Below are 26,442 nucleotides of genomic sequence, written 5' to 3' on the forward strand. Positions count from 1 at the left end.
TGCAGCTCCCAAGTCCTCTGGTAGTTCTGGTTTCAGGATAAAATTCGGGATAGCCTGATTCCCACCGTGGACTTGCTTCGCCCCCTCCCTCCCCACCCTCCCCAAACCATCCAACCACCTGCTCTCAGGGCGAGAGAGCAGAGTGAGGGACCGCAAGGACAAGGATCCTGAGAGAGCCATGAAGCACCCCTGGGCGCGTGGGCCCGGTCCGGTGCTGCTGCTGCTGCTACCGCCAGCCTATACCTTCTGCTCTGCGGCTCCTCCTGCACGCTGGCCCCGCGGAACCTCAGCCCTTTGCGATGCGCGAGATGAGCGCCAGCACCGCGAATGTTCAGCACCGCGGGGCCAGCGCACGCGGAGGAGCTGCAGGACGGGATTCCGCTTCTGCTCTTTCAGCGGCTCCCACCGGCGGCCACGCGGGCTTCCTGCTTCTTCCACCACCGGCCGCGCCCTGCCCCCCGAGGGGGCTGTCCCGTGCAGTTTCCCAGTCTGCACATCCGGTGGCGCTGGGGCCCTTGCGAGGCTGGGAAGCTTGCACGGAGAAAGGTCCCGACACGCTGTCCGTCCTGTAGCTCCAGCCTGCCATGGAGAAGACCGGCGAGGAAAGGTGATTTTATTCCCCCTTTTTCTTTGGGGGGATGTCTTTACAAAAGAGAGAGAGAGAGAGTGAGTGGGTGTGGTGTGTGAGAGCGGTAGGGCAGAGAGTTTCTCGTAGCTCTTCTGGTCCTGCAGGGGCTATGTCAGGGGCTTGGGGTTTATCACGGCTCTTTCTGCAGACGTGGGCACTATTTGTGGGGGTAACTTATTTACTTTCGGTGGACGCCGGGGTCGCCTTGGGACCAGGGAGTTGAGCGACACCCATGGCTCGCTGCCAGCAACCCGGAAGAAAAAAAAAAAAAGTATTTCCTGCGCTGTTTGCTGTCCTGAGCAATCCCTTTGAGGTACAGACAGAGATTTGTATGGATATGCGTCAACACCTGCTCAGAAAAAGGGGCTCAGCTCCTGCATAGCACTATACCTATTCAACGGCAGGGGCTGCGCTCCCAGGCAGCACTATACATGCTCGGTGATGGGTCCGCTCCCAGGCAGCACTATACATGCTCGGTGATGGGTCCGCTCCCAGGCAGCACTATACATGCTCGGTGATGGATCCGCTCCCAGGCAGCACTATACATGCTCGGTGATGGGTCCGCTCCCAGGCAGCACTATACATGCTCGGTGATGGGTCCGCTCCCAGGCAGCACTATACATGCTCGGTGATGGGTCCGCTCCCAGGCAGCACTATACATGCTCGGTGATGGGTCCGCTCTCAGGTAGAGCCAGGATTGGAAGGTGCGGAAAACACGAGGAGGGATCCAGCGAAGCTCGAGGAATGGCCTCAGGTCTGGCAGCTAAGATTTAATGCTAAACAATGCATTTAGGATGCAAAACCCCAAGGGAAAGTCGCAGTATTGGAGGTGAAATTCTTCTAAGCACAAAGGAAGAGCGGGGTCTGGGGCTGATCGTGTCGGATGATCTTAAGGTGGACAAACAGGTGGATGACGCGACGGTAAAAGCCAGAAAGATGCTTGGCTGCACGGGGAGAGGACTGGTCAGCAGACAAAGGGGGAGGACACTGCCCCTGTACAGGTCCCTGGTGAGACCTCACTGTGTACAATCCTGGAGACCGCACCTTCAGAAGGATAGAAACAGGCTGGGAGTCAGTCCAGAGGGGGCTACTAAAATGATCTGTGGTGTTCGCTCTAGAGTCTAAAGTACATGGAGATAAAGATCTAAACCTGTATGCCCTAGAGGAAAGGTGAGCTAGGGGAGATAAGATAGAGGCAGTCAGATATCTCAAAGGTTTCCATGCACCTTTCAACGGAAAGGAGGCTGTAGAATGAGGGGTCATGGGATGGGGTGAAAGGGGATACAATGAGGGGTCATGGGATGGGGGTAAAAGGGGGTAGAATGAAGGGGTCATGGGATGGGGGTAAAAGGGGGTAGAACGAGGGGTCATGGGATGAGGGTGAAAGGAGGTAGAACGAGGGGTCATGGGATGGGGTGAAAGGGGGTAGAATGAGGGGTCATGGGATGAGGGTGAAAGGGGGTAGAACGAGGGGTCATGGGACGAGGGGTCATGGGATGAGGGTGAAAGGGGGTAGAACGAGGGGTCATGGGATGGGGTGAAAGGGGGTAGAACGAGGGGTCATGGGATGGGGTGAAAGGGGGTAGAATGAGGGGTCATGGGATGGGGTGAAAGGAGGTAGAATGAGGGGTCATGGGATGGGGATGAAAGGGGGTAGAATGAGGGGTCATGGGATGAGGGTGAAAGGGGGTAGAACGAGGGGTCATGGGATGGGGATGAAAGGGGGTAGAATGAGGGGTCATGGGATGGGGATGAAAGGGGGTAGACTCAGGAGTAATCTTTACAGATGTGTGGAACAGCCTCCCAGTGGAAGTAGTGGGGACAAAACCAGTATCTGAATTCCAGAAAGCATGGGGTAAATACAGGGGGATCTCTAAGGAAGTGATGGGAATTATAAAGCTAAATTAATTGGACGGATGGGCCATAGGGTCTTTTTCTGCCATCAGGCTTCTGTTTCCATCTGTGTTGGGGGGTACATATCTGTGGTTCCTTGAGAAAAGAGAGGGGGGGGGGAGGGGGGACCCTTCTAATACTGCTCAGCTGCTTTCTCCCATCCATCTTTCCCTCCCTCCCCGTGCAGAAGGGAGGAGGCCATGAAGTACGTGAACTTCGAGGGCGTGGATTTCCTCCGAGGGGCCTGCACCGAGGAGACCTTGCGTCTCGTGCGGGATGAATTCCAAGTGATGGACAGCGACACCTTCGTCGTCACCTATCCCAAATCAGGTTTGGAAGGAGCGTGCACGCCCCTCCCCCCACTCCCCCCCCCCCCCCCAGCCCGCCGATCTCCACCAGCAAACCTGTCCTTGGGCGGGAGAAGGGAGGGAAACAGTAGTGTACGCTTGGCTGGGTCCTTCCCTTTTTTCTGCTCGCTCTGTAAGTCTTCATGCCAAGTCTCCTTTTTACCCTTTCTCTCCTGCCTCAATCCTATCCTATCCTTCTTTTGTTTCCTGGGTCTGGAATAAGAGGGATGTACCCTTTCATGCTGTCATTCGCTTTTTTTCGGCACCCCAGCTGCCTCGCCCGATTGTATTCTCAACACTTAAACCCGTGCTATAAATGAATACAAATGTTTTCTTTGCTGAACCTACCCAGATCAGTCCAGGTGAGTGGGTTTTGCATCCCTACCAGCAGATGGAGGCAGAGAACTAAAAACTTTCAGGCACTGCTGCATAACCGAGAGCGCCCCCTGCAGTCCCTCAGTATTTCTCTGTCTCCAGCAGCTGCAAACCTGCAGTTCTGACGGAGTTTTGAGACTTGGAGATTTGGTGATTTGAATCAGCTCCCCGAGGTACAAGGTTCCTCTGTGGGCCATCCCTCGGGTTGAGCCGGGCGAGCGAGGGGTTGGATACCCCTGCCTGTTGTGGCCCGCTGCTTCGGGGACCTTGATAGCCAGGGGACTGGCTCCCTCTTGGTATCCCCGAAGTCCCCTCCTGTCCGCCGCGGGCGTTGTTCAGGGAAGTATCCCTTATACGGGCCGATACAGAAAAACCCGCGGGAGAGCCGGCGAACGCCCACTCTCCCGACGCGCGCCCAGGCTACTCTCCTGGGCGCGCGATTCAGTAAGAAAAAATATGCTAAAGGAGGTGCTAGGGACTCTAGCGCGTCCCTAGCGCCTCCTTTTTGACAGAAGCGGCGGCTGTCAGCAGGTTTGACAGTTGACGCTCAATTTTACCGGCATCGGTTCTCGAACCCACTGACAGCCACGGGTTCAGAAAACGGACACCGGCAAAATTGAGCGTCCGTCTTCCGGGCCGCGGGCAGATTTTCATTTTTACATTTTTAAAAATTTTAAATTTTTTTTTACTTTTGGAGCCTCCGCCTTAATATCGCCATGATATTAAGGCGGAGGGTGTACAGAAAAGCAGATTTTTTTTGCTTTTCTGTACACTTTCCCGGTGCCGGCAGGCGTCCATTTCTGAAAGTAAAATGTGCGGCTTGGCTGCACATTTTACTTTCTGGATCGCGCGGGATTAATAGGCTCATCAACATGCATTTGCATGTCGCGGGCGCTATTAGTTTCGGGGTGTGTGTGTGTGTGTGGGGTGTTGGCCATGCGTTTTCCACGCGCTATTACTCCTTACTGTATAAGGGGTAACATTAGCGCGTGGAAAACGCGCGTCCAACCGGGGGCATCAGCCCGTTTATGTTTGTTCTCTTTTAAGCTTGTTTAAAAAAAGAAGGAAAAAGAGAAAGCACGTTTGAGGGAGCCAGAGAAGCCTCCTGCAGTGCAGTACCGGGGCGGTCGACAGGAGGGAGAGAGCGAGAGGGGCCATGTGTGAAATAAGTTTTCCCCGGTGGGGGGACCTGTGAGGAGCGCTGTGATTGTCGCGCGCTATTCAGGCCGCTGCCGGTTTTCCCCCGAGTGCCAGTTGTCTGGGCGCGGGCGGGCGGGCGGGGGTTGCGCGGCTTGGCAGAGCAGTCACGTGGTGTGGCCTGCCTTGTGGCAGGGCACCCGTGCCGAGTGAGATCGCAGGCCTCTTGACGGACAACCGTGCATGGAGGCTTGCGGGATCCGATCTGCTCGCGTGAATTCTTGCTCCCTCTGCGCTGGTTGTGCGCTGGGAGGGGAGGGATCTTCCCGTAAGCCTCCTAAGGCCAGGAGGGCTTCCTGATCTGCGGGGTCTGCAGCAGGTGCCAAGGGGGGGGTCTCCATTCCTGCTCCCAAGGGGGATCGCAGCCAGGGAACCCCGACCGGCCGGGAATCCGGTGACTCTCCTACCCCTCTCTCTCCTGCGGGGCAGGACCTTGAGGAGGCTCCGGAGGAGGGAGCAGATTTGGAGTCCAGTCTCCCTGAGCAGGGGATTGAAGGCCCGTGGGGGTTCCCCCCCCCCCCCCCTGAATTTGTCCTGCTGATGCATGAGGCCTTTCTGGCTAGAAAGAGTGCAGGGGAGAGGAGGTCCAGAGATAGAAACCCAGGGCCATCCAAAAGACCTAGGCTGGCTTCAGCGGGCAGTTCTGGGCACAATCTCAAGCCCCTGGGGTTGTGTGGCGCTTGTGCAGAGGCTGACCCCAGGGATCTGGATGACTCAGCAGGGAGTGGACCCGCATGGGGGTCAGACCCTGGATCCAGATGTGAGCAAGGATGACCCGGATCTCGTTGAGGAGCCCGGGACCGAGGGGGCTGACTCTCGAGTGGTCCACCTGTTGAAGAAGAATTTTTGCGTCCGCTCAGAGAAGCCTTTCTGGAGTCCCACTGTTCTTCTCGAAACGAATGGGAAGCGATAGAGGGGACTCTGCAAAGGTTAATGAGCTTGGAGGCCAGAATTCCGGTGCTGCTAAGCGACTGGTGGTGGCAGAAGTACTCCATCTATTTTGTGGTATCAAGGAAGGAGGGCACCTTCCGCCCCATCTTGGATTTACAAAAGGTAAACTTAAGCTTGCGGGTGCCGCGTTTCCGGCTGGAGACGCTGCGTACGATGTTTGCGGTGGTTCACGAAGGAGAATTCCCGGTGTCTTTGGATCTAACCAAAGCTTATCTGCATATTCCCATTCAAAAAGACCATTAGAAATTTCTGCAGTTCAAGGTATTGGGCTAACACTTCCAGTTTTGGGCTCTTCCCTTTGGTTTGGCCACAGCTCCCCGAACCTTCACAAAGGTGATGGTGGTAGTGGTGGCAGCCTTGAGACAAGAAGGGATTCTGGTCCATCCATATCTGGACCATTGGCTTATCGGGGCAAAGACGGAGGAGGAGTGCAGTCGATCCATGCAGTGAGTGACAAACACCCTCGGCTCTCTGGTTTGGGTCATCAATGTGGCAAAGAGTCACCTGGTTCCGTCTCAATCGTTGGAATATCTAGGAGCTCATTTTGATACCTAGAAGGGCAGAGTGTACCTGACAGCGGACAGATTGTCGAAGTTGCAGGCGCAGGTGACACGTCTGTTGCGTCTGCCAGTGCCAAGGGTCTGGGATTACTTACAGGTGCTGGGATCCATGGCCTCGACGTTGGATCTGGTTCCATGGACCTTTGCTCACATGTCTCCGCTGCAGAAGGTGCTGTTGTCTAGGTGGAATCCGATGTCGGAGCAGTATTATCTACTGTTACCCCTTCTAGCAGAATCCAGGTCCAGTCTTTCGTGGTGGCTGTCGAGAAGCAACCTGGAAAGGGGAGTGGACCTGGAGGCTCCAGATTGGGTGGTAGTGACCACAGATGCCAGCCTCAAGGGCTGGGGAGCAGTGTGCCTGGGTCGTTCTGCCCAGGGGCTTTGGTCAGTGGCGGAGGTGGCCTGGTCCATCAATCGTCTGGAGGTGAGGGCTGTGCGCAGGGCCCTAGAAGAGTTTCTGCCTCTGGCCAGAGTGGAATGGTTCGAGTGTTTTCGGACAATGCAACAACAGTGGCATACATCAACCGTCAAGGAGGAACAAAGAGTCCCACTGTGGCTCAGGAAGCTCAGCTATTGTTTGTGTGGGCGGAGCGCCACCTCGAGGGAATTGCAATCTCCCACGTAACGGGAGTAGACAACGTGCAAGCAGATTTCCTCAGCAGGCAGCAGCTGGATCCCAGGGAGTGGGAGCTGTCCCCAGAAGCCTGGAATCACATTTGTGCCAGATGGGGTGTTCCGCAGCTGGGCCTCATGGCAACATGGGCCAATGCAAGGACGTCAAGATTTTTCAGTCGCAGAAGAGAGGTTGGTTCAGTAGTGCTGGATGGCCTAGTGTGCCCATGGCTGAAGGGGATCCTTCTGTATGTGTTTCTCCCTTGGCCACTCATAGGTCGCGTGTTACACTGCATAGAAACACATCAAGAGATAGTAGTGCTGGTGGCGCCGGGATGGCCATGATGTCCATGGTTCGTGGATCTGGTGTATCTGGCAGTGGACGAACCTCTTCGGCTGGCTCATTTGCAGGGATTACTGTGGCAGGGGCCCATATTTTCAGATTGGGAGGATCACTTTTGTCTCGCGGCTTGGCTTTTGAGAGATGACGCTTGCGCATGAAGGGAGTATTCGGATCCAGTAATTGCTACCCTTCTGCAAGTGAGAAGGCCTGGGTTTGGAAGGTTTTTGAGACAGGTGTCTACAACAACGCCTGGATCCTCTGTCGCTGACAGTTCTGCATATTTTGTCCTTTCTTCAGCAGGGCTTGTCCAAGGGTTTGGCCTATAGTTCGCTCAGTGTCCAGGTTTCTGCCTTGGGTTGGCTTAGGGGCAAAATGAGGGGTAAGTCTTTGATCTCTCATCCTGATGTCATCTGATTCCTGAAGGGGATGAAGCATGTCTGACCTCCGGTTTGGAAGACACGCCCAGATTGGAACCTCAGTTTAGTCTGGCAGGTTCTCTGTGAGGCACCTTTTGAGCCTTTAGGACGAGCTTCTTTGAAGGACCTTACATTGAAGGTGCTTTTTTTGGTTGCAATTTGCTCAGCCAGATGAATTTCAGAGCTTCAGGCTCTATCTTGTCACAATCCCTTTATGCGTATTAGTAATGACAGGGTCTCCTTACGTACGGTGCCTTCATTTTTGCCAAAAGTGGTTTCTGCCTTCCATGTGAATCGGACAGTTGAATTACCGGGTTTTCCGGAATGGTCTAGAGATTCTTCAAAGGATAGAGCTCTCTATCCTTTGGATGTGCATTGCACTCTGATATGTTACTTGAAGGTCACTAATTCCTTTCGGCGATTGGACCATCCTTTGTGGTGTTCGGTGGAGCGAAGAAAGGAGAGAAGGTTTCCAAAGCTACCTTGGCTCGTTGATTGAAAGAGGCTATTTCTCGGCCTATATTTATGAGATTCATGCCATTCTGACGGATCTGAAAGCGCATTCGACTAGAGCGCAGGCAGCTTCTTGGGTGGAGTGTCAGTTGGTATCTCCCCAAGAGATCTGTAGGGCCACGGTGTGCTCCTCGCTTCATACTTTCACCAAGCATTACCGATTGGATGATCGAGCACAGGACAATATGACTTTTGGTGAAAGTGTGTTGACAGCGGGTCTTTTGGGTTCCTGCCGGGTTTAGGGTTGCTTTGGTACATCTCACTTGTCTGGACTGATCTGGGTATGTTAAGGAAAGGAAAATTTGGTTCTTACCTGCTAATTTTCGTTCCTGTAATACCACAGATCAGTCCAGAGTCCCGCCCCAGTAGTACTGCCGAAAGACTGATTTTCCTGGTAATTTTTGCTGTATATCAAAGAGTTTCTTATCAATCTGTTCTGTTTTGTTGAATCAAGCAGTTGACAGACGGTTTGGATACTGGAGTTATGTTGGTGTCCAGTTCAAGGGTATCCAACCCTGAGGTTTTTTGGTTCGCCCTGGTATTGGGGAATGCTTTCTAATATTGGCTTGGGTACAGGTCAATACTGAGGGACTGCAGGTGGCCCTCTCGGTTATGTAGCAGTGCCTCAAAGTTTTGTTTTCTGCATCCATCTGCTGGTAGGGATGCAAAACCCCACTTGTCTGGACCGATCTGTGGTATAATGACAAAAAATGACTAGTGCATACGAATCATCAATTATACATATTAGTCTCCAAAAATTATAATAACCTCACAACCAAATGGTTACTTATTTTTTCATTCTTGTCAGCTAATATTTTTCATATTTAAACCTTTTTTTTTTTAAATTTTTATTGTAAATATATTTCAAAAAGTGGAAAAGACCTCAGCACTGGTTGAGGATATGATGATATCAAATTCTGGAGAATGAGTTGTTACAATCATGGGTCCAAAAAACTCTTATTTTTTTTATTTTTAATTCAAAAAAGATTTTTTGAAACTTTTTATTCTTCTTCTTTAAAAACAATGACACTCCCACAAAATTTATTTGGGACAGACTACCAGATCTTTCAGATTACATATTGGGGAACATAAAAGTTGTTTGAAAAACAAGAAAGAATCAGCTCCCATGAGTGACACATTGTTTAAAAGAGCGACATCGTGTTCAAGATTTGAGATGGTTTGTTATAGATCACATGGGACAGAAGGGGTGGTTATCGTGAACATTTATTATATCAGAGAGAACACAAATGGATTTTTTAAGCTTCATTCTGAAGAGCCGATCGGTTCTTAATAGCAAGATCGAATGGAACAGTTTGATTCACTAAAAGTCACGGTGATTGCCGGCACTGAATGAATAGGGATGGGAGTGTCATTACATCCAGGCGTTTGCAGAAAATCCTGGGAACGTAAAATCGTAAGTTGTGATTGGTTGAAATCAAAACGCTCAGACATTTTAAGAGAAGGCAGCCATGTTAGTTGTTTAAATGAGCCCGATTGTCAGAGACAAAAAAAGAGAAAAATAAATTGCGAGTATTGCTGGTTAAAATTTATTTTAAAAATGGCTATTCGGAGATTAGACAGCATGTTTTTATAATCTTATATTCCCTCGCACTGCAGAATCCGCCCTGATGCAGCGTTAGTGAAACGTTGGCAATGCTAGCGTTAGTTTTGTTGAGGATCAAGAACAATGTGTTCAAGATAAGTGCACGATTAATTGATTTTGAAGAAATATATTTTGGCGTTCGGCAACAAACAGATAAATGTGGATACGTTTTCAGGTCTCCGGCAGGAATATAATTCCCGTTGGGCATATATTTATGAAAGTGTGTGGTAAAATGTGAGCCCACTTCATATAATTGCCTACACTGCGCAAAGCGGCAACGATTTTTGTCAACAACATTGTTTTTAAAGAAGAAGAATGAAAAAGTTTCAAAAAATCTTTTTTGAATTAAAAAAAAAAATAAGAGGTTTTTGGACCCATGATTGTAACGACTGGTTCTCCAGAATTTGATATCATTGTATTCTCAACCAGTGCTGAGGTCTTTTCCTCTTTTTTGAAAAATATTTACAATAACAATTAAAAAAAAGAATTAAAAAATATGAAAAATATTAGCTGACAAGAATGAAAAAATAAGCAACCATTTGGTTGTGAGGTTATTATAATTTTTGGAGACTAATATGTATAATTGATGATTCGTATGCACCAGTCATTTTTGTTAATGTTGATCAGATGCTAGTTTTTCCCTAATATTGTGGATCTGATCTGTGGTATTACAGGAACAAACATTAGCAGGTAGGAACCAATTTTCCTTTTGTGCATGTATTGTGCAATAGGTACTGTGTGGATGATGGAGATCCTGAGTCTAGTCCACAAGCATGGAGACCCCAGCTGGTGCCATGCTGTGCCGATCTGGAATCGGGTGCCCTGGTGTGAAACCTGCATTGGCCTCGAAGTTCTGAGGCACTACATGCCCCCTCGCCTGATCACCAGCCACCTCTCCATCCAGCTTTTCCCCAAGTCCTTCTTCGGCTCCAAAGCGAAGGTAATCACGGGCCGGGGCGGGGTGGGTGTGAAAAGCAGGGTGAGAGAAGCCCCCCCCCCCCCCCCCCCCGGCCTCCAAATCCCACTGCTTCCACCATCTCACCATGAGCCTGCAGATCCAGACATAGGAGCAAGGTAGGGAGCTCCTCCACTGTTCCCGTCCTAACCAAGCATCTACTTCGTGCCTTTCTCAGATTATTTACGTCCTCAGAGATCCAAAGGATGTTGTCACATCTTTTTATTACTACTCCAAGATCCATGGCATGTTTAAGGACCCCGAAAGCTTCCCTCAGTTCCTGGACAACTTCCTGCAAGGAAATGGTGAGTGGCAACCAGCCTAAACAGATAAAGGCCTTGCACCTGCCTCTGGGTTGCGAGGAACCAAACTCAAGCCAGCTTCAGGTTTCTTTGGTGCCTCTATTCTGACCCCTCACCCCTTCCATTCCCAGTACAGCTCACTTTGGAATTCCCCTACCTGAGGTGTTACGTTTGATACCAGATAGAAAGAGATTTAAATGTGAGCTAAAAACATGGCTACTCACAAAATGCATGCAACCTAACTTAAAAACATCAGAATAACAAGAAGGGCAAGAGATACTATCTGAAGCATGAGGAACACATTTAACGAGAGATTGTAAAAAGCTCAGCATACTGACGAATATGTGAAATGCTATTTTAATTTATTTTCTGTACTTTAGTTAATATGTATTGGAACATATCATTTGGTAGATGTTAATGCCTGTTTATGAATACTTCCTCTGTAACCCATTATTATTTGCTGATTTATAGCTATGAATGTTATTTTTGGAAACCGTTGTGATCTTAACATGGAACAATGGTATATAAAACGTCTAACTAAATAAATAAATAAATAAATGACCGTTTTGGTCATTTATGTAATGGTGAAACGGTATAGAAATGTAATAAATAAATAAATAAAGAAAGGGAGTGAGTGAAACCCGAGGCATGCTTATATTGGCCATTTGCCCTCCCGGTGTCTGAAAAGTGCAAAAGAGGGAGAAAGAAAGATTGGGAGTGGAAAAAAACAACCCAAAAAGGAAAACACATCCTTAGCTTCCTGCTCTATTTTCCCTCTGCAGTAGGCAAACATATTAAAAAGATAAAACAAGAGGCAATCTGAACACTAGCAAACCCAAAACGAAACCAGATTCAGGAGCGGAAAGTGACACGCATGGCTCCTCCATGGCGAAATGTAATCGAAATGCAACCCTCTTCTCAATTTAGTTCGGTTTTTTTTCTCCTTTGTCTCTTACAGTCCCTTACGGCTCCTGGTTCGACCACGTCTGTGGCTGGATGAAGATGAAGGGCCAGAGCAATTTTTTCTTCATCACTTATGAGGAGCTGCTGCAGGTATGCCAAGCGGCTAGAGGCAGAGAGCTGATCGAGGCTTAGGCAGGGCGAATTTCAGAAACCACCGACTTGGATTCAAAAAGGCACTTTACTCCCGCGAATTGGCCATCTGCATCTTGCCTGCCATCCTCCGCCTCCGATGTGTGGAAAGGTTTGCTTGGTGTAATATATAAATGCTTAGCCTAGCAAGAGGGAATGTCCCCACACGGATGGGGCGTTGACAAACCTTTGCGCCCTATGCACGTACAAAATGTGCTGCCGGAGACTGCCCTTATTTTACCTCCAAAGGTTGGTGCAAAGGACACAAGTAAAACGTGCGAGGGGAATTTGCACCAGAGTGGGCAGTGGGTGCAAATTCTAACAAGGAGAGGATTGGGATGCAGGATCGAGGCTTCAATAGGAGGTGGGGGCCACTGTGGAGCAGCAGCAGAAGTTACCATACTATGATCAGACCGAGGGTCCATCAAGCCCAGCATCCTGTTTCCAACAGTGGCCAAACCAGGCTACAAATACCTGGCAAGTACCCAAACATTAAGTAGATCCCATGCTACTAATGCCGGCAACAAGCAGTGGCTATTCCCTAAGTCAGCTTGATTAATAGCAGTTTATGGACTTCACCTCCTGGAGCTTATCCAACCCTTTTTTAAACCCAGCTACACTAACTGGCCTTAACCACATCCTCTGGCAATGAATTCCAGAGTTTAATTGTGAGTTGAGTGAAAGAATTTTCTCCAATTTGTTTTAAATGTGCCCCATGCTAACTTCATGGAGTGCCCCCTAGTCCTTCTATTATTTGAAAGTGTAAATAACTGATTCACATCTACCCGTTGAAGACATCTCATGATCTTAAAGACCTCTATCATATCCCCCCTCAGCCATCTCTTCTCCAAGCTGAACAGCCCTAACCTCTTCAGCCGTTCCTCATAGGGGAGCTGTTCCATTCCCCTTTATCATTTTGGTCGCCCTTCTCTGTACCTTCTCCATCGCAACTATATCTTTTTTGAGATGCGGCGACCAGAATTGTACACAGTATTCAAGGTGCGGTCTCACCATGGAGCGATACAGAGGCATTATGACATTTTCCATTTTATTCACCATTCCCTTCCTAATAATTCCTAACATTCTGTTTGCTTTTTTGACTGCTGCAGCACACTGAGCCGACAATTTTAAAGTATTATCCACTATGATGCCTAGATCTTTTTCCTGGGTGGTAGCTCCTAATATGGAACCTAACATCGTGTAACTACAGCAAGGGTTATTTTTCCCTATATGCAACACCTTGCACTTGTCCACATTAAATTTCATCTGCCATTTGGATGCCCAATCTTCCAGTCTTGCAAGGTCCTCCTGTAATGTATCACAGTCCGCTTGTGAATTAACTACTCTGAATAATTTTGTATCATCTGCAAATTTGATAATCTCATTGGTCGTATTCCTTTCCAGATCATTTATAAATATATTGAAAAGCACCGGTCCAAGTACAGATCCCTGAGGCACTCCACTGTTTACCCTTTTCCACCGAGAAAATTGACCATTTAATCCTATTCCCTGTTTCTTGTCTTTTAACCAGTTTGTAATCCACGAAAGAACTTCTCATCCTATCCCAAGACTTTTTATTTTTTTTAGAAGCCTCTCATGAGGGATTTTATCAAACGCCTTCTGAAAATCCAATTCCCTGTACGTACACAGATCAGTCCAAACTCCTGGGTTTGCATCCCTGCCAGCAGATGGCGACAAGAGAAAGTTTTAGTGACACTGCTCCATAACCCTGAGTGCCACCTGCAGTCCCTCAGCTTTTCTCTATCTCTAGCAGATGGTAGATGGTGCAAAACCTGCAGTTCTGCAGTGAGGAGACCACATTTATTTGTTTAAAGATTACGAGCCTTCCTACTACAGGGTGGTGGGTCCTGGAGGGACCATCCCTGGTGGTTGAGGTGGACGAGCTGGGGGTCAGTGATCCTTGTGTATGCACTATCTTTGCTTCCTTGGGGGGTAAATCTGGTGGTCCAGATCCCTCCCCTTCACGAGGCTGCTGAGGCAGCTGCAGGCTCAGGATTAGCTGATTTTTTGGTTTGTCTTTTTATCTTTTTTGGACAGCTCTGTGTTCCAACCTTAGAATAAAGTTAAAAAAAAAAAAGAGCAAAGACAGGTAGGAATCCTGTATTATTGTCATCGGTCGACTTCCTGCCTCTTTTACTTGGGCGACTGGGTGTTCAACGCTGTGATTTTCTGCATCGGGGGCTTCTTCAGGGCTGAGGTAAGCTTCCCGCCATCAGAGAGAGATGGTGCGCGGCTCAGCGCAGTCGCACCTTAATCGCGTTGTTCTGCTTGTTCTGCTGGCAGTGAAGGGCCGTCCGATGCGCAGGGGGCCATGAAAAGAAGGAGGTTGTCATCTGCTCCTATTCTTCCCGTGCCGCAGGATTTGTGCCGGCTGAAGGACCCATTTCCCATCAGTGCAGTAATGGTGGCCATTTTGAGAGCTCATGTGACTTTGGCCATGCTGGCAGAGGGGGAGGAGGATTTCTCTCCCAGGCTTTCCCTAGCTTGCTCTGGCTCCAGGGAGGAGCAGGAGGGGGTAGAGGGAGAAGGTAGCCTCTTTTGCCTGTCCCTGGTTCTTCACAGCCCGTGGCTGGCACCTCCAAACTTTTTTCGTCAGATTTTGTGTTGCTCCTGCATGAGGCCTATCTGGCTCAGCAGGAGGCGGCTGCTTCCAGTCTAGGGACCCGGGCCCGGCCTTCCGAGGGTCTGGATTTGGGTCCCAAATGAGTTCCGGCCTGAAGAAAGCGGCTTGTGGTGGTCCAGCGCTTGTTGGATCCGGTTCCATTTTGGGGGGTCCCGGCTGAAGGTTCAGATGACTCTAATGAGGCTCCGGAAATTCCGGAGGTGCCTCCGGTGCACGACCTGTTGGTTGATCCGGATGCTGGTGGTGCGGATCTGGGGGTGGATCTGGAGGAGATCCTGGTTTCTGAGGGTGATGACCCAAAGGTAGTTCGGCTTTTTCGTAAGGAGGAGCTTGGGTTGTTGATTCCCCAAGTTTTGGAGGAGCTCGGGGTCAAGGTTCTGCAGGAGGACTTGGATCTAGAAGGAGCTGATCCCATTTTGGATGGACTGCGGGGTCCAGTGAAAGTCTTCCCTTATCATAAATCTGTGAAGAAGCTGGTGGATCGGGAGTGGGGGACTCCCGAAGCCGGTTTAAGGGTAGGGAGGGCTATGGTGAAGCTGTATCCTTTGCCTGAGCAGATGTTGGACCTGCTTTCCCTTCCTAAGGTTGATGCAGCAGTGTCAGCCATTACCAAGAAGACAACTATTCCAGTTGTGGGGTCCGTGGCGTTGAAGGATGTTCAGGATCGGAAGCTGTAGGTGCAGCTTAAGAGGATCTTTGAGGTGTTGGCTTTGAGTTTACGGGTAGCCATTTGTTCCAGTTTTATGCAGCGGGCATGTCTGCGTTGGGTGCAGCAGCCTCAGGATGCAAATTCAAAGCCTGGAGAGGAAGTGTTGAAGGCTGAGCATTTGGAGGCGGCAGTGGTTTACGTGGCTGATGACCTGGTGAGGACCTCCTCTAGGATTATGATGTCGGCCAGCAGGCTGTTGTGGTTGCCTAATTGTGGATGTGTCGTCCAAGTCTCATTAGGGTCTCTGCCTTTCAAAAGTCGACTCTTGTCTGGTGAGGACCTGGAGCAGTTGATGAAGAATTTGGGCAAAAATAAGGTGCACAAGTTCCCTGAGGATAAGCCTAAGGGCAGGAGGTTTTTTCAGGCTTGTTCCCGGTTTCGGGTTAGTAGAAGGTCTTGCAGAGGCAGTTTTCTCTCCGTGGCCAGTCTTGGGGTCATTCCTTTCGGGGAGGCCAAAGACCCTTCCAGTGCAGCTGGGACCAAGTCTTTGCAATGAGGCGAGGCTGGTCGACTCCGTTGTTCCTGTTGTAGGAGGTTGCTTGGCGCGGTTTACGGGGAGTGGGCCAGAATTACCGAGGATCAGTGGGTCCTCAGTGTAGTAAGAGATGGCTATGCGTTAGAATTTGCTTGGCCCATCCGGGATTTGTTTCTGGTTTCCCCTTGCGGTCCCATAGACAAGAGACTAGTGGTTCGGGAGACACTGGACGAGATGCGAAAGCTAGGAGAGGTAACTCCGGTTCTGAGGGAAGAACGAGGCTCAGGAAGGTATTCCATTTACTTCGTCATTCCGAAGAAGGAAGGGACTTTTTGTCCGATCCTGGATTTGAAAAGAGTAAATGCAGCACTCCAGGTGCCGCATTTCTGAATGGAAACCCTAAGGTCGGTGATAGTGGCAGATTGCAAGGGTGAGTTCCTGGCTTCTCTGGACTCGATGGAAGCATATCTGCACATACCCATTCACCCAGATCATCAGCGGTTTCTGTGATTCATGGTTCTGGATTGGCATTTTCAGTTTCAGGCTCTTCCTTTCGGAAATGATGGTGGTGGTAGCGGCGGCTTTGCATCGGGAAAGAGTTCTGGCGCATCCTTATCTCAACAACTGGCTTATCAGGGCAAAGTCGGAGGACCTTTGTCGCCAATCGGTTCAGAAGGTCATCCACAATCTCGAGTCGCTCGGCTGGGTGGTAAACTTGGCAAAGAGTCACTTGGCTTCCTCGCAGTCCCTGGAGTATCTGGGAGCCTGGTTTGACACTCTCGGGAGCAAGGTGTTTCTCATGGAGGAGCGTGTTCTGAAGCTGCAGGGGCAAGTTCGGTTGTTGGGGTTGTCGAGGCCCAGAGTCTGGGATTATTTGCAGGTTCTGGGCTCGATGGCTTCGACCCTGGAGTTAGTGTCGTTGGGATTCGCACATGTGAGGCCCCTGCAGAGAGGACTTTTGTCTTGGTGGAATCTGCTCTCAGAGGAGTTTCACCTTCCTTTTGCCGCTCGAGGGTGTTGGCAGGGACAGTCTGTCATGGTGGCTTCTGAGTGCCAATCTGGCTTGTGGTGTGGAACTGGAGGTTCTGTATTGGGAGATTCTTACTACTGATGCCAGTCTATCTGGTTGGGGTGCGATGTATCAGAAGCAATCCACTCAAGTCTGCTGGTCCGTGACAGAGGCTTCCTGATCTATCAATCGGTTAGAGACCAGAGCAGTGCGTTTATTGTTATTTGCTTTTCTGCCATTAGTCAAAGGTCGGTCGGTGAGGGTCCTGTTAGACAATGCGACGACGGTGGCCTACATCAATCGACAGGGATGAACCAAGAGTCAGGCAGTGGCTCAGGAGGCTCAAGAAGTGATTCTTTGGGCGGAGTGTCATCTGGAACAGATAGCGGCATTGCACATCGCAGGAGTCAAAACATCCAAGCAGATTTTTTGAATTGCAAGTTGTTAGATCCGGGAGAGTGGGAGATGTCAGAGAAGGCAATGCAGCTCATCCGTGAGCGGTGGGGCTGACCCCACGTGGATCTAATAGCGTCTTGTCAGAATGCCAAGGTGGCTCGGCTTTTCAGTTGAAGGAGGGAGAACAGGGCCGAGGGCATCAATGTTCTGGTGGGCTCTTGGCCTCGAGGAGTTCTGCTCTATGTTTCTCCTCTTTGGCTGCTAGTGGGCAAAGTGTTGCTGCGAATAGAGAGACATCCAGGCGAAGTAGTTTTGGTGGCTCCAGAGTGGCCACGTTGGCCGTGGTTCGCAGATCTAGTCTACTTGGCCATAGATGGTCCTCCACATTATGGTCATCTACCGGGCATTCTTCGGCAGGGCCTCATATTTTCAGACAAAGCTGCTCACTTTTGTCTAGTGGCATGGCTTTTGAGAGGTGGCGCTTGAAGCATAGGGGGGTACCTGAAGATGTTATTGCTACGTTGTACAGGCCAGGAGAAAATCTACTTTTCTTTCTTATGTGAGAGTCTGGAAGGTGTGTGAGTCCTGGTGTATAGCTAACGGGGTTCAACATCTTGAGTTTATGGTGTCTCATATCCTATCCTTTCTTCAAGAGGGTCTGGTCAAGGATTTGGCTGAAGATTCAGGTGGCTGCTCTTGGTTGTCTTCGGGGGAAGGTAGAGGGTGCCTCTCTTTCCGCTCATCCGGATGTAGTTTGGTTTCTCCGGGGATGGGGCAAAGAATTTGCGTCCGCTGGTAAGGAAAGTTTGTCCATCCTGAATTCTTAATCTTATCTTTAGGGGTTTGTGTGAGGAGCCTTTTGAGCCACTTAGAAGAGCAACGCTTAAAGATTTGACTCTTAAGGTTGTTTTCCTGGTGGCCATATGTTCCTCTAGAAGGATTTCTGAGTTATAGGCTTTGTCTTGCCATGATCCATTCCTTTAAATTTCGGACTCAGGAGTACTCTTGCAGACGCTCCTTCCTTTTTGCCTTGGCATTTCATGTTACTCAGATGGTGGAACTTCCAGCTTTTCCTCTGGATTCCTCCACACCTCATGCGAGAGAGCTTAAGCTTTTGGACATGTGGAGGGTGATGTTGCGATATCTCAAGGTAATGAATGATTTTAGGAGGTTGGATCACCTCTTTGTTTTGTGGAGTGGTCAGAAAAGAGGATCTCATGCATCTAAGGCTACGATTGCACGATGGCTCAAGGATGCTATTGGGTTGACGTACATAGCTAAGGGTTGTCCAGGTTCCTGAGGGTTTGTGAGCCCATTCCACATGATCCTAGGCGGCCTCGTGGGCAGAGGCGCAGCTGGTTTCACCGCAGGAAATTTGCAGGGCGGCGACTTGGAAGTCGCTGCATACTTTTGCAAGGCACTCACATCTGGATGTGGGGGATCCGGAGTCCTGGTCTTTTGGCGAGAATGTTTTGTGGGCAGGACTCTCCAGGTCCCACCCTAAGTAGGGAGCTTTGGTACTTCCTAGGAGTCTGGTCTGATCTCGGTATGTACAGGGGAAGGAAAATTGATTCTTACCTGCTAATTTTCGTTCCTGTAGTACCACAGATCAGTCCAGAACCTGCCCGAGGTGGAGAGTCGTCCACTCGTTTGATTTTCTTGGTATGGAATACAGACTTGTTTAAAAAAAAAAAAAAGAGAAGTTTGTTCGTAAGTTGGTTTATCGTTTGCTGTTTTAAGCTTGGGTACAGATCAATACTGAGGAGCTGCAGGTGGCACACGAGGTTAAGTGACAGTGTCAATAAAACTTTCTCTGTCTCCATCTGCTGGCAGGGATGCAAAACCCAGTAGTTTGGAATGATCTGTGGTACTACAGGAACCAATTTTCCTATACACCACATCTACCACGTCACCTTTATCCACATGTTTATTAACCCCTTCAAAAAAATGTAGGAGATTTGTGAGGCAAGACTTCCCTTGAGTAAATCCACGCAGGCTGTGTTTCATTAAACCATGTCTATCTAAAAGTTCTGTGATTTTGTTCTTTAGAATAGTTTCCACTCTTTTTCCCTGCACTGAATTCAGGCTGGATCACCCTTGGAGCCCTTTTTAAATATCAGGGTTATATTGGTCACTCTCCGGTTTTCAGGTACAATGGATGATTTTAATGATAGGATATAAATTACTAGTAATTTATATATTTATTAATAAATAAATAGATCTGAAATTTCATTTTTGAGTTTTTTCAGAACCCTGGAGTGTATACCGTCTGGTCCAGGTGATTTGCTACTCTTTAGTTTGTCAAACTGGCCTACTACAACTTCCAGGATCACTGTGATTTGGTTCAGTTCATCCAAATCATCACTCTTGAAAATGATCTCCCCAACATACTCCTCGGTAAATATAGATGCAAAGAATTAATTTACACTTTTCACGATGACCTTATCTTCCCTAAGATCCCCTTTAACCCCTCAATTATCTAATGGTCCAACTGACTCCCTCGCAGGCTTTCTGCTTCAGATATACTTTTTAAAATGTTTTTAATATGAGTTTTTGCCTGTACGGCCAACTTCTTTTCAAATTCTTTCTTAGCCTGTCTTATCAATGTTTTACATTTAACTTGCCAATGCTTTTGCTTTTTCCTATTTCTTCAGATGGATCCTTCTTCCAATTTTTGAAGGAATATTTTTTAGCCGAAATTGTTGTGCGCCCGGCCCGAGCACGGGCCTGCTCACCTCGTTAGCTCCTATGCAGGTTATGGGTCGGCCTCCCCAGCGGCAGTCGCGAGCTCCTCCAGGCTTCAGCGTCCCACGGAGGCAGTCGCCGGGTCTTCCACTGCGCACCAGGCCTCACGCCGGAGTTCGGCGTTCCCAGTGGCGTTGGCCATGCCCCTACACGCGCGTGCACGCGGACCACGCGGCCTCTTGTAGGGCCAGGGACGGGTCCTAGCTCTGCGGTGTGCCCTGATTGAACGTACGATATAAGGAAGTCCCTGCCTGGACTTCTTTGCTTTGGCAATCGGGTTGGCACTGTAAGTGTACTAATTTGCCTCCGCGTTCACAGTCTTGTTCCAGCATCCTACTGTTCCAGCCTTGTCCAGTGTCCTTCTGTTCCAGCGTCCTTCTGTTCCAGCATCTGCCTGTCCTATCTCCCCAGGTAGTACCCTCGGACTGTCTCTCTGGTACTGACCTCGGCCTGCTCCTTGACCATTCTGTTCGCTGCCTGGATCCTGACCTCTACTTGCCTTGTGACCTCGTCTGACCTCTGGAACCTGATCCTCGGATTCTGAACCTGGCTGCCATTGACCACGTCTCCTGATTCTGGCTTGTCCCTTGCCTTGTCATAGCCTACGCTGTACTGGCCTTCCTTGCTTCCCCAGACCTACAGCCTAGTGACCGACTGCACTCCCTTCTTGCTCGTGGGCACGCCTCTTTACTACCTCTCCCGGAGACCCCGCGAGGCCCACCTAAGTCCAAGCAGCCCGGGTCCCTATGGGCTCCAACCGGGGGGACCGCGGGCTTCCAGTGGTGAAGCTCATCCTAGCCTCTATCTCCTCCTGTGCTCCGCCCCCTGGGGGCAGGTGCTTCCTGGTCCCTACCAGGGAGCCGTTCTCCACTGCTCCAGGACAAGGGTCCACCTCCAAGCGCAAAAGAAATAGCCTCTTTCACCTCACTTTTTGACCATACTGACAATTGTTTGGCCTTCCTTCCACCTTTCTTAATGCGTGGAATACATCTGGACTATGCTTCTAAGATGGTATTTTTTTTAAAATGTCCACGGCTGTTGTACACTTATAACCTTTGTAGCTGCACCTTTCAGTTTTTTCTATTTTTCTCATTTTATCAAAGTTTCCCTTTTGAAAGTTTAGCACGAGAGCCGTGGATTTGCATACTTTCCCCCTTCCAGTCATTAATTCAAACTTGATTATATTATGATCACTATTGCCAAGCGGCCCCACCACCATTACCTCTCTCACCAAATCCTGTGCTCCACTGAGAATTAGATCTAAAATTGCTCCCTCTCTCGTCGGTTCCTGAACCAATTGCTCCATAAAGCTATCATTTATTTCATCCAGGAACGTTATCTCTCTAGCGTGACCCGATGATACATTTACCCAGTCAATATTGGGTAATTGAAATCTCCCATTATTACTGCACTACCAGTTAGGTTAGCTTCCCTAATTTCTCTTAGCATTTCACTGTCCGTCTCACCATCTTGACCAGGTGGACGGTAGTATACCCCTATCACTATAGTCTTCCCCAACACACATGGGATTTCTGCCCATAAAGATTCAATTGTGCATTTAGTCTCATGCAGGATGTTTATCCTGTTGGACTCTATGCCATCCTGGACATAAAGCGCCACACCACCTCCCGGATGCTTGCCTCCTGTCTGTCATTGCGATATAATTTGTACCCCGGTATAGCACTGTCCCATTGGTTATCCTCTTTCCACTATGTCTCTGAGATGCCAATTAAGTCTATGTCATCATTCACTGCTAAACATTCTAACTCTCCCATCTTACTTCTTAGACTTCTGGCATTAGCATACAAACATTTCAAAGTGAGTTTTTTGTTTGTATTTTCATTCTGCTTTTCAGCTGACAGGAATAAATTGGAATCTTTTAGCTCAGGTGAGTTTTTAATTATAGGACTACTTTTCTTATTATTGGAACCTCACTGTTGGGATGCCCTAATTCTAATGCATCATTAGTATCCTTTGAAGATACCTCTCTCTGAACCATGCGCTGCTGAGTGACTGTCGGCTTTCCCCTTTGTTCTAGTTTAAAAGCTGCTCTATCTCCTTTTTAAAGGTTAGCGCCAGCAGTCTGGTTCCACCCTGGTTAAGGTGGAGCCCATCCCTTCGGAAGAGACTCCCCCTTCCCCAAAAGGTTCCCCAGTTCCTAACAAAACTGAATCCCTCTTCCTTGCACCATCGTCTCATCCACGCATTGAGACTCCGGAGCTCTGCCTGCCTCTGGGGACCTGCACGTGGAACAGGGAGCTTTTCAGAGAATACTACCCTGGAAGTTCTGGATTTAAGCTTTCTACCTAAGAGCCTAAATTTGGCTTCCAGAACTTCCTTCCCACATTTTGCCCACATGTACTGTGACAGCCTGCTTCTCCCTAGTACTGTCAAAAATCCTATCTAGGTGACATGTAAGGTCCGTCACTGCGTACCAGGCAGCAGATCCGAGAATGAAGGATCCTTGGGGGGAGAGGGCTGACCCCACCCTCCCTCCCCGCACCAGAATCCTGGCAGCCCTGTTGAGGGTTTTCTCGGTTTTTTTCCCCCCCCCCCTCTCCCAGGACCTGCGGGGCAGCGTGGTGAGGATCTGTGACTTCTTGGGGCAGGAATTGGACGAGGCGGCCATCGACTCGGTGGTGGAGAACGCGACCTTCAAAACCATGAAGGACAACAAGATGGCCAACTTCAGCCAGGTCTCTGAGGACATAATACATCACAGCAAGGGAAGGTTCATGAGGAAAGGTGAGTGTCACACCTCCTGCTCGCCTCCCCCCAGCCACCCTTGTCCTACACTCCCTGCAGTGCCCCACCAGTATTACGTTGGTTTTTTTTTTTTTTTTTTTAATATTTGTATGTCACCTTCCTTAGGCATAATCCAACCCAAACTGGTTCACCAAGCATGGAAATAATACAGTTAATAGCAATACATTATACAAATAACACTGCTGCTCTTTGTGACCTTGGATCAGTCATTTTACCCTCCATTGCCTCAGGTACAAACTTAGCTTGTGAGTCCTCTGCGGATAGGGAAATGCCTTCAGTACCTGAATGTAAACCACTTTGAAGTGCCGAAAAGTGGAAAATTAATAAATAGGGACTACATTAAAAAATAGGGAACAAAAATGCAATAAACAACATATACACCTGATAAAATAATAAGTCTTGAGTACAAATGCATGGGATCTGATCAAACCTCATCGGAGGTCTTACAGCAGTTGCAACCTCAAACTCCGCCCCTCCAGACGGAGCCTCTTCTGGCTAAGCTGTCAAGGCCATCCCCTATGATTCCTACATTCCCTGTTGGGGGGGGGTCTGCTTACATCCGAAAGAGTCTAGGGGTTCAACTCGAATAAAAGCTCAAAGGTGGCAAGGACTTCCTTTTATGTAACTGCGCCGGATTCGTTCAACTGCGCCAACTGTCTTGACAAGCCCAACCTTGCTACCGTGATAGGTGCGTTAGTCCCCAGGCGAATTGACTCTTGCAACGCCCCTATTTAACGGCATCTCCCTGTACAGCTTCCGGTAGAGGGGTCGAAGCCACCGACTACGGAACCAATCTTCCGCCGGCTGCATGGGCTGCCGCCCGAAAGCAGGATAAAATTGAAAGCCCCCTGCCATTCAGGAGGAGAAGATCCAAGAAATGGCAGTTCAGGCGCACCATATGCAAGATTAAGGAACCGGCGGACACCATCAGGAGAGAAAAAACCCCTACAAACGTGGTTTGACCTTGAGCCCAAAACATAAGTGGGGGGAAGGATTTGAATCTAGATTGAGCAATGCGAATTTATACTTAATTGACTCCCAGATAAAAATAAATACAGCTTACCTGGGAAGATCGTCAGCCTTAGAAACTTTTCCAGAAAGCACATTTTTCTGCTGCTTGGAGTCCTAAAAAGTAGGCTTGGTCCCCAGGAAAATTGACAATACATTTATGGGGAAGTTTCATGAAAGAAACCTTGCACCAATACTTGGGACCCTTGTGCAAAGCTCCAGAAATCTCTCTTTCTAGTAACCCAAGGAGATCGGGAATGATCAGGAAATACATTTATTGTATGTTAAAAAAAAAAAAAAAAAAAAGGGGGGGGGGGGGGGAAGACCAATATGTAACGAAAAACTTCAGCACCAAGTCCCTGTCCGTTTTGAAAGCAAATGAGGCAACTGGTGTCCCCTTTGACCCTTATCTCCTCTTCTGTACTTTCAAAACCAGCTGAGACGTCCAAGCTATCCGCTGGGCTAAGAACGTCTCATAATTAACTTTGGTCAAGGGGAGCCAGCTCCGTGAAATCTTTCCTCCCCATTTGATAGTGTGGGGGGGGGGTCATTCCAGCTGCAGGAAATCGAATACACGAGAAATGCTTCTGTCTGGGGTTAGTTTCCATCCTCTCCGCTGTGTTCCTCCCCAGCAGTACCACTCAGCCGGCCTCTGCTTTGCCTTTAGATGTGCGAGCAAGCGGACCCTGACTCCCCCCGCCCAGCTGCCTGCTTCGGCCAGACTGACCGCCTCAAGACTTCGTGCCTCCAGCCGCTAGGCCCCCAAAATTGGGAACACAAGCACCGCGGCCCCTTCGAGCCACCTTACCTCACTTTCCGGAAGAAAAAAAAGGAAGGCATGGCTGTTCCACCGAGTCTTCCCCTGGTTCCCTTACTGTGCCTGCGCCAAGCCTTACTGTTACTGTTTCCCAAGTGACGCTTGATCCGGTCGTAGATTCCACCAGTGCCTAGAAGGCAGTTAGCGAGCCATATCCTGAACCCGGCCGTGCCATGAATGGTATCGTACTGTTTTGGTTTTTTTTTGCTTTAAATTTGACTGCAATCCACCTTGTGGACACTTATGCCAAAAGGCAGAATGTCAAATGTCTATAAAAGAATAACTAACTAAAATAATCAATAGGCAGAGCCCTATCTCGAACCTACCCCACACTCATCGAGGCAAAACAGATCTGCTTCCCCAACCAAAAGTGAACCAATAAAAAAAAAAAAGAAAGACCCGCTTAATGCCCACTTGCCCACTCTGCCTCCCCAAATAGGTGGTGAACCGGCTAGAAATGTCTTTCGTCTGCAGGCCCCTCAACCGCATGCCAACGTCCATAAAGAGTCCTGCCTCCCGCTTGGGCCCCTGGGGTCGGGCATAGTAGAGTAGGGCCAATGAGAAATCCGCCTCGATTGGACTCCTGCATGCCAGGGTTGGCGTCGGTCTCCAGGACATCACTGGCAGGCCCGGAGTCGGTCTGTGTCCCATCACCACACTACATGAAGCAAAGCTTGGGTCTTCCTATAAAAGTCTTGCATTGTTCTCTGCTGAAGAGTGTGGTCAGTGTCTTTATTAGCTTAGGGTCATCCTTCCCTTAAAGGAGGCCCCTTCTTCATCATGGCTTGGAAGGATGCAGGCAAAACAGGCACAACCGTCTTCAAGTAATCTCTGTATTTTGTCACATGTCTGGTCATTGTAGCCCGACACCTGAAACCTCAGACTTTTGAAATATCAGAATGATTCTCATACATCTTCATCCGTATCTTTGCATGTTCCCATCCCTTGCCCTGGCATCAAAGTTCTTGGTATTTATAATAACAATCTGCCCAGCCTCTTATAGCTCACCTTGTGCTGTAAAGTTGGAAAGGTGACCCGGTATGGGCTTTTGATGGCGTCTTCTCTGACTTCTGGTCCCATCCATCTTTCTTCTAGTGAAAACCAAAAAAGCTGTTACTTCTGTTGGGTTTTCCATCCACCATATCATCTTAGTGGTCCTTGCCTTCCTCTTCGCACTCCGGCCAAGTCATAGCAATTACAAGCCCCAGTAACCTCTGAAGAGTTCTCCAGTTTGCTTCTTGCTAATCCCAGTTTCTCCCTCTCTCTCCTCTGTATTTCCCAGGGATCTCTGGCGACTGGAAAAACAATTTCACCATGGCGCAGAGTGAACGTTTCAACAGGGTCTACCAGGAGAAGATGAAGGACCTGGGCACAAAATTCCCCTGGGATACAGACTGCTAACACCAGACGATCTGGGCCAGATCTGAAACCAGCTGGGCCCCACTCAATGTACTTTGGGGCCGATGCAAAACAGTGCGCTCAGCTCAGCGCACTGTTTAACCCGTAGTTGGACACAGGTTGTGGAGGCGCTATCTAATCCCCTTATGCAAATGCATGTTGATGAGACTATTAGTTAATCACCCGAAATGCAAAAAAAACAAAAAAAAAAGCATCTAAAACATTTTTTTAGGGGAGGAGGAATAGCCTAGTGGTTAGAGCAGTGGGCTACGAACCAGGAGACCAGGATTTGAGTCCCGCTGTCACTCCTTGTGACCTCGGGCAAGTCACTTTACCCTCCATTGCCTCAGGTACAAAACTGAGATTGTAAGCCCTCTGGGGATAGGGAAAATACCTACAGTACCTGAATGTAACCCGATGTGATATTTCAGATTGAATGTCGGTATATAAAATAAATAAAAAACTCCTAAAATTTGTGCAGAAAATACTGTTTTTCTGTACAACCTCCTACTTAATATTGTTGCAATATTAAGTAGGAGGAAGGAAAAGTTCAAAAAAAAAATAAGTACAAAAAATAGTGCCGGCAGACAGATTCGGGAAACGGACGCTCAGTTAACAAGCGTCCGTTTCCCAAACCCATGGCTGTGCGCTGATTAGGAAGACGGACTCTGATGAATTCGGCGTCCGT

At 49.0% G+C, this 26,442-nt stretch overlaps 1 protein-coding gene across 2 annotated transcripts; it reads left to right on the forward strand.

Annotated features, from left to right (window-relative positions):
- Positions 1 to 469: 469 nt before the first annotated feature.
- Positions 470 to 26,012, forward strand: LOC115080822 (sulfotransferase family cytosolic 2B member 1-like). Of its 2 annotated transcripts, XM_029585263.1 has the most exons (7): positions 470 to 607; positions 2,709 to 2,851; positions 10,170 to 10,378; positions 10,572 to 10,698; positions 11,654 to 11,748; positions 22,330 to 22,510; positions 25,639 to 26,012. In XM_029585263.1, the coding sequence occupies exons 1-7, from the start codon at positions 585 to 587 to the stop codon at positions 25,755 to 25,757; spliced, it is 897 nt and encodes a 298-aa protein (XP_029441123.1). In that variant the 5' UTR covers positions 470 to 584; the 3' UTR covers positions 25,758 to 26,012. The 2 variants fall into 2 exon arrangements, with proteins under 2 accessions (XP_029441123.1, XP_029441124.1); XM_029585264.1 differs by lacking the exon at positions 2,709 to 2,851 and having other exon boundaries at positions 476 to 607.
- Positions 26,013 to 26,442: the final 430 nt, after the last annotated feature.

This window comes from Rhinatrema bivittatum, chromosome 19, assembly GCF_901001135.1.
Source record: "Rhinatrema bivittatum chromosome 19, aRhiBiv1.1, whole genome shotgun sequence".
Taxonomy (NCBI): domain Eukaryota; kingdom Metazoa; phylum Chordata; class Amphibia; order Gymnophiona; family Rhinatrematidae; genus Rhinatrema; species Rhinatrema bivittatum.

What these genes read in the sequence shown, in the direction of transcription:
- LOC115080822 (XM_029585263.1), top strand. Translation starts at nt 585, where the DNA reads ATGGAGAAGACCGGCGAGGAAAG. An exon ending in TCTTCGGCTCCAAAGCGAAG is followed by an intron (nt 10,379 to 10,571) that starts GTAATCACGGGC and finishes TGCCTTTCTCAG; the next exon opens with ATTATTTACGTCCTCAGAGA. An exon ending in GGGAAGGTTCATGAGGAAAG is followed by an intron (nt 22,511 to 25,638) that starts GTGAGTGTCACA and finishes TGTATTTCCCAG; the next exon opens with GGATCTCTGGCGACTGGAAA.